Here is an 8,063-nt window from a genome sequence, read left to right on the forward strand (position 1 = left end):
ACTCTGCAAGTAAAATGTAATGTTGATATTGTCATATATTTTCGCGACCTAACGAAACTGTCAACGTTGTTGACATTAGTTGAAATAACGAGTTGTGAAATAAATATATCCTATTATTAACAATAACAATGTTTCATTTTAATCTCCAGACTGGATGCTACTTAATAGTGACATTGATCATTGTTTAGACTTTAAATTTGTCAATATAGGTTTTTGTTTGAATTAATATTATTATTGTGGACAAACATTGGCTCAAAGTTATTTAAAGCAACAAATTTAAGTAGTGACAGTCACAACGTTTTTTTAACCCAGTGAAACCCCTGAATTTATTTCATGTTTTCTTCATTTCATTTTCTTCTGAAAGGCCACTAATGCTGAAACTGGAACCTGAAAGATTAACATGCAGTTCAATGATGATAGGTGATAAAAAACAACAAAATTTCCCCCCCCCCACACACACACACCGGAAAGAAATATAATATCTACATATCTCTAATGCGTGTAGTCGGATGCTAGCCCATAGCGGTTAGGAAATTGGCTATTAAGTTGTTTTCCTTAGCGCCAATGTTGATAGTAATATATTTATTGTAATTTCATTACACAAAATGAGGAACAGCATACAATTGGTGAAGTCATCCAATGCACTAGTGTTTACGATTAATAAGTATATAGTATAACCAAAGTATATACTTAAGTATATTTATAACCAAATGCCCTATTTTCCAAAATAACGCGTGAAATGTGCCCTTTTTGGGGAAGCTCCCCTCTATTTTGAAAAGCTGGCTGGAGCACTGGGTGGGGTTAAATTTTTTCAACTTTTAATTACGTGATTTAATAACATTGATTTATTCTTTGATCAAGTTGCATTCATTTCGTTCATACGCCCATATTAATCTTAGTTTTGGGGCGTAAACCGGAATCATGGTGGTTGTTCTGTTGGTTTTTATCATGGGTTGAATCTCACCTGGATGGAAAAAAAGAGTTGTTAAAATGATAAATATACAACAGTGATTTTTTTTGCCCAAAATTACCGCCGAATTTCGGCTGCTTCCCAATCGCGAAATTCCATGTTTTTTCCCAAAAATCTGACCAAAATTTCCCAATTTTTTTTCCAAATTTTCACAAAAAAAAAAAAAATTGTTTTTTTTTTTTAGAAAGAAGTGTCTTATGATTTCTTAACTCTAGATTTAAACTTTATTTTTTTTAAACATCTAACAAACTATATACCTTTAATTTAGTCCTTTTTGTCGATAAATAATTCCCAAATTTGCCACTTTTATTGATTAAAAAAAAATTCCCAATTTCACCAGACTCCTTTTCTCAAAATGGCTAGAAAACCCCCTGAACATGCACTTAAAAACAATATTAATTCTGTTACTTATACTCATATTTATCATTCTTAATTTTTCCCAATTTCATGGTTTATCACGCTTTTTTTTCCCAATTTCACCACTTTTCTATGGTGTACATAGAGGTTTTATGTAAAAACCATCCGCATAAAGTGACTTTAAAAAAACAGGCATCTTGTCTAAAGAAAATAAAAAAAATAAAAAAATAAAAATCTTCCTACCCTACCTAGAAATTTTGGCAATGTTACCAGAACCACAACATTATTTTGTTTAGGCCTCAGTGTTGGAGGTCATAATTTATATTGAAGATATTATTTGTATCCAGTGGGACATGATAGAGCTAGCGATGACATGTTCAAGTATTTTCAGCAAATGCAATTTGCATTTAAGTGATATTGGTCTGTAATTTATAGCATTATGTTTGTCTCCTTTTTTACAGACCAGGCTTACATTTGCATGTTCCTGTTTAAAGATTAGTCAGGATTGGGGATGTTTCTGTATTGCATTCCTTTAGAAGTCTGTTGGGTATTTTATCAATAATCTGGACCGGAGTCTTTATGGATTTTAAGGTTTTGTAATTCCACTTTCTGAGACAGTGTTTTTTTCACTTATACAGAAAGGTGGCGGGGCCCATCCAAATGGGAAAAAATGCGTCGTTTTTAGGAAAAGGGGAAAATTAAAAATTCACTTGTTTATATGTAATGATATTTATTATATTAATACACATGTTTGTATGAATATAATATTCACAGCTGAATGTCTTTGTCCTTTTTCTTAAAATTAAAATATATATCAATGATTTTTTCAACATTTAAGTTTCAGACAGTTCAGCCTTCATGCACTGTCTCAGTTTTCTTAGCCATTATGATTTTAATTGGGATCTTTCAAATCGATAAAATGGCAAATTTGAGCATTTTTTATCAATAAAATGGACCAAAGTGGAATGATTTTATCAACAAATATTGACACAATATAGATACATCAGGCCTTTTCTTTGCCATTTTTGGGAGAAAAATGCAATTAATGTGAAAAGTCCACTGATTTGGGAAAAACTATTTAATACAACTCTTTATAATTATTCAAAAAAATATAAATTATAGCTATATACGTTTTTAGTTGTTTATTAAATAAATTTGAGATATATTAATCATGATTATGAGACAGTTCTTTCTAAAAAAAAAAAAAAAAATTTTTTTTTTTAACTTCTGGAGGGGATTTTTTTTACAAAATGGGGGAAAAATATATACTCTTTTTTTAGGGGAATAGGGCCGAATATCGGCACCGAAATTGCCATAAAAAAAACACTGTTGAGATGTTGATGTCCGCCATGGATGGATAAGGGCTGGGACCTCTTGCCAATATTTTGTTAAAACATCGCCGATTTAAATGCAGTTTTCATTAAGTCCAAGAATACACATTTAACTATAGATTGACATATAACACATGCCTGTTTTTGTATTTGTTCACTTCCAAAATTCGTATGTATTGTATTTCTTTTGAACTTGCAGTCAAGGATAACCCATGAAAATGCAAGCACTGATTTCCAATTTGGTCCTTTGGTTTTTGCTGAAGAGACAGCAAGCAGAAGAGACGGTATTGAGATACAAGGAATTCGGGTGCGATACCCTAGCTCTTTGCGAATAGATCCCTTGGTTTTTTTACTTGCTCAGTGTGTAGCACCGATACACGCGAGAATTACCTGGGTTTCATACCAGTACATCTCTGGGTGGGAAACACTTTAAGCATTTCTGAAATGTTCAGTGCCCCAGCTAGGAATTGAACCGATGACCTCTGGAATGGTAGACTTATGTAAATAGGAAAAGAACACTGAAATTCAAGTTAAAACTTCAATGCATCCGAAATATATACATCCGAAACATTGTACAGTCATATATCCTTCGCCTAGCCATTGAATAACCAAACGTGGACATTAACAAAGCTTTGAGAACCTTGTAAATCTTGAATCAAGGTCCTATAGTGTGACCTTATTCTTCTTCGTGCATCGTTGTCCTGATCAAATGTTTCAAATTCAGCATCGTCGTTAGCCGCCATTTCGTACGGTGCTTTCTAAAAAATACACGAAGGGATTTCTATGAAGGCGACACGCCAACAAATTAATTGTGTAAGCGCCATCGTCTGAACAAAGGGCCAAACGTGTCATAACGAGTCACGATATACTAAATACACGGAAAACTTCCCCAACACATGGCAGCCATGTTTAAGAACAAATCACAATCATTATCAAAATATGGCATTGATTGTAAGGCAGTTAAAAATGACGGATCTGATTTAACGTCCCAGGTGGAGGTGGCATAATTTGCTGTCGACTGAAAATATCTGATGTGTTGCATACTTTTTGTCTTAAGCTTGTACAAGATGTCCCGCTTTCCAATAACCTGACACATGCATATCTTCTTTTCTAAGACATAACATAATGTTAGAAAGCTCTTATATTGAGTTTATTTGTAATTAACTTATACCTAATGCATTTAAACTGCCCTTTATTTTTTGCATATTAAACAATTTCACGCTGTCGCTCTTAAAATTTTGCTACCAGTCATTCGATCAGATTCCTACCAAATATATCTGATATTATTGTGAAATAATCTAACCAAGTTTTACACGACTGAAATGTTTATTAATTTAATTTTAGTTTGATATGTTTAAGTTTATAATAATTGGGATAAACATTATTCAAAATAGATCTACATAGAATTTTGCATATCATAAAAAAACGCCAGTTAGTGGCAATCGTTATTTTGCTGTTGTTACTTTATGTTGATTTCTTTGTTATGTATTATTTACCTATCAATAACGGTCATTTAAAACTTACGAATTGGAAGCTAAAGAAATATTGAAATAAATTAACGTTTAATAAAAACTAAATGATACATACCAATAAAACACCCTATCACCAGTACAGCATCGCTCTAGAAAGCATTTTACTGTTCACGCTCATCCTGAAATTGTGCGACCACCTTTGGTAACAAACATTCGAGTATTAGCTGTGAATTGTTGTAGTGTACGGAAAAATGTGTCGAAATTTTAGGCATCATTTTAAAACATAAAGCAAGACCTTGTTTGCGGAACTAAGTCTTGGCTAATTGGCATTAACCACGGGAGAGATCCATCATTAAATTATATTTAAAAAATCGGGGGTATTTCCTGACACGATAACCGTACACACAAACGGGATGGGATGTATTTACAGAACTCGTGAATGCATTGTAGTGGATGCACTCCTCGACCTAATAAGTGAATGTAAAATTGTGTGGTCTAGGGTGAAAGTTATAGACACTATGACTATTCTTATATTTTAATTGTACATGCTCCGTTAGAAACATAAATGCCATCAAAGAACTAAAAAGCGCATATAATAAACTGCCCGCAACAAAAAGACAAACACAGAGTATTAGCCGGAGACTCCAATTTGATATACATGTATAGTGGTATCATCAGACGATTAACGAAATGCGAACCAGGCCACTAGGTCTAACAGGTACTCATTGACTTTGTCCTTGAACATGATCTCAAGCCGGTACGCCAACAATCAACACGGCACGACAACATATAAGACATTGTGCTCACAAACAACCACTAAATAATTAACATATCCATATCGGTGCCAGGTATTTGCGACAATTCATGATAGTTACAGACCTCAATATTATTCCACACATGGTAAAGCAACATCCTCGGAAATTATATATCAATATATCAAATCGAATTGGACTATCATATATCTTTAGCTGCTAGGGAACTCGCAGTCACGGTATTAGCATCGATACCAAAATTATCTATAAAGAAACTTTGGAAGACAATAATGAATGGAATCCTTAACATTTTGGACATACATGTAAAAAGCGGAAATCCCTACAATGGTTCAAGAAAGATCAGCATATGATGATAAGGCGCAAAGCTATATAGGCTTCACAAGGGAGCTATAATAACAAACCAATCGGACACTCACTAGCGTTACCACAAACACTGCAAAAATAACATGCTAGAAAGCTGAAATAGAACACACACAAATCATCATCCAAAACGGATTGGTACAAAATAACACAAAGCCCATCTGGAGAAAAAAATAATTACGAAACAAAGACAACACAGACATAGCAACTCTTAAAAAGATTGGTCAACTTGTGAAAACAAATACGAGTGGACCAATTACGGTAAGCTCTGTTTTCACGAGAGATGATACCACCGCACACTTTACCCAACCTGAGTAGAAAGGCAAGAATAATATATATCCCCAATTTATACATGTATACAGTAACTGAAAAGGCCGTAAAGAAACTCCTTTCTTGTTTACACATTTCCAAGGCTAGAGGTCAAGACGGTATACAAAACAGTGTCCTCAAGAACTGTGCAGCAGAACTAGCATCAGTCATTCAATATAAATTATCTTCCAGTACTTGTTGGACCAAGGAAAACTACCAGCCGACTGGCGGAATGCAAACGTCATGTCCGCCTCATGTGAATATTATTAATGAGAAAGGCGATGCTCACATACAATACAACTATAGACATATATCTTTAACATCGATATCACGTAAATTATTATCTTACATATGTACTGCAAAAGCATACTTAACCATCTAGAACAGAGCAATAAAGTTACCTCACTCAACGACGGGTTAGGGTTAGGGTTAGAGGGTTAGGGTTAGGGTTAGCGTCAGGGATTGAGATCCGGCTATCCCAGCAAAACGCTATATTTTAACAACCATCTATGATCGTCTGACTACCCACGACAAGGGAAACCAATTATACATAGCCATTTATGACCTCTCGAAGGCACTCGACATCCTACCACACGAGAAACTCCTATAAAGCTTGCCAGTTATATTACTGATGAGCCACTGAATACATGACTCAGAGACTTTCTTACCAACCGCAAGATTCAAGTCGTTCTAGACGGTGAACGCTCCACATCGGTCCATGTTGACTCGGAAGTCCCTCAGGGAACCGTCCCAGGCTCACTTTTGTTTTTGTTTCATATTAATGACATCCCTGACACAGTCAAGTCACAAGTGCGCTTTTTTCACCATACGTGTATGACATTGACAAACATTGTCCAAAATGTTGAAGAAAATTCCTACCTAAGTGTTACTATCCCCTCCAACTTAAACTGGGATTCACACAACAAAAGCTACTTAAGAAAGCTAATTGAACAATTGGATTTATGACAAACAAGCAAATTCGCTGAATTGATATCGCCCACCAATATGCTTCTGGAAACATAAGTTTTCTGGACGGATGGACAACGCCATTTGACCTCAATGTATGACATTGTCCTTAGCCCTTAGGATTATTGGCGTTGAATGTGAAGCACCCCCAGATGGTTGAGAACAACTATGGCAAGTTGCATGGCTCTGGCTAATGTGTTTTTTTTTTCAAGATACAAAGGGCCATAACTCCGTTATTAACATATGGTGTACAATCCCATTTGGCGTGCATCATCCTCTTATCCATATATATATATTCATACCCAGTTTCAATAAAATCCACCAAATCACTTCCAAGATATGGCTCCGGACGGACGAAAGACGGACGGACAACGCCAAAACAATATCCATCTACCTATGGCGGGGGATAACAAACCTTAAACACTGCCCAATAGCCTGCAGGAAAACAGCGTTTTTAGCTCTTGGCTCTTGTAAGGTGATCCATTAAACACTGCCCAATTGTGGCTTGTGAAGGAAAGGAATTAGAAAAAGCGTATTCCTGTCTACCGATCGACCATGAATCGAAACCGTATTTTAGCTACTTCTCTGAATACAACAGATCTTGGAGCGATGCCGGAAATACCTATTTTTGCTTAGCAATACCTGGTAACGTAATTGTGTGAATTTACATTGGCAAGTTCTCAGCGCGGCAAAGGTTTGCAACGTATAACATTGGCAGTCGTGCAAATGCCGACATCGCCTTCGCGTTGACGGCGCCGTTTACAGTGTATAAAAGACATCATGACACGTGGGTTCTGTGACAATGTCCGCGTGCTCCATGTTGAAATACTGGATGATCGTATGTGCGAGCGTTTCAGTTTGGACGATGAGTGTTATAAGAGTTGGACGTTACCATCATTGTACATACAAGTCTCATGAGAAAACATTACTGCATATGCATATAGATTCGGCTGATATTTGCTGTCAGCTGTTTGCCCATTGAGTTTTTCTTTTATGTAAAAGAGACGCGTTTTCAGAATTAAACTGTAAAATGTGCACATTGTTCAGGACAAAGGGAACAGTGAGCTTATCTGTATCATTAACTGTTCTTGTCGTCATACTTATGTGTATGCTACCATCGCTTATTAGAAGTTTCAACTACATGTACTATCGTTTATATCTTGTGTTTACTAATACAGACAAGCGGTAGAGAACTCCGATCCGCAAACCGTCACTTGTACGCGACGCTGCCACTGGCGTAATGCACGTTATCAGGGCGTGATAAGGACCCTAGCCAACCTAGTAGTGGTGTTCGTAGCGATCTTGCTGCCGACGATAATTGTGGTAATAGATTATGACGTGTCTCATAGTCGCAAAGAGGTACCATCGCTCGCTCTCAAATGGGCGATTACGCTGGCTTATCTTAACACGGTGCTTAACCCATGTATGCCTAGTGTCTAGAAGAAAGGCCTTGGCAAACAGCGTAGACCCAGATGAGACGCCGCATGATGCGGCGTCTCAACAGGGTCTGCGCTGTTTGCTGAAA

At 36.3% G+C, this 8,063-nt stretch overlaps 1 protein-coding gene across 1 annotated transcript in view; it reads right to left on the minus strand.

Annotated features, from left to right (window-relative positions):
* LOC127871094 (EP300-interacting inhibitor of differentiation 3-like) overlaps positions 1-4,355 on the minus strand; it is a 28,743-nt gene extending 24,388 nt beyond the window's left edge. Inside the window, exons 1-2 of the mRNA XM_052413770.1 lie at positions 4,246-4,355; positions 3,299-3,416 (exon numbers count right to left, since the gene is read on the minus strand). Coding sequence (XP_052269730.1) covers positions 3,299-3,401 — 103 coding nt within the window. The 5' untranslated portion in view covers positions 3,402-3,416; positions 4,246-4,355. The remainder of the gene's footprint in view (positions 1-3,298; positions 3,417-4,245) is intronic.
* Positions 4,356-8,063: the final 3,708 nt, after the last annotated feature.

The sequence above is a fragment of the Dreissena polymorpha genome, chromosome 3, assembly GCF_020536995.1.
Source record: "Dreissena polymorpha isolate Duluth1 chromosome 3, UMN_Dpol_1.0, whole genome shotgun sequence".
In the NCBI taxonomy this organism is placed as follows: domain Eukaryota; kingdom Metazoa; phylum Mollusca; class Bivalvia; order Myida; family Dreissenidae; genus Dreissena; species Dreissena polymorpha.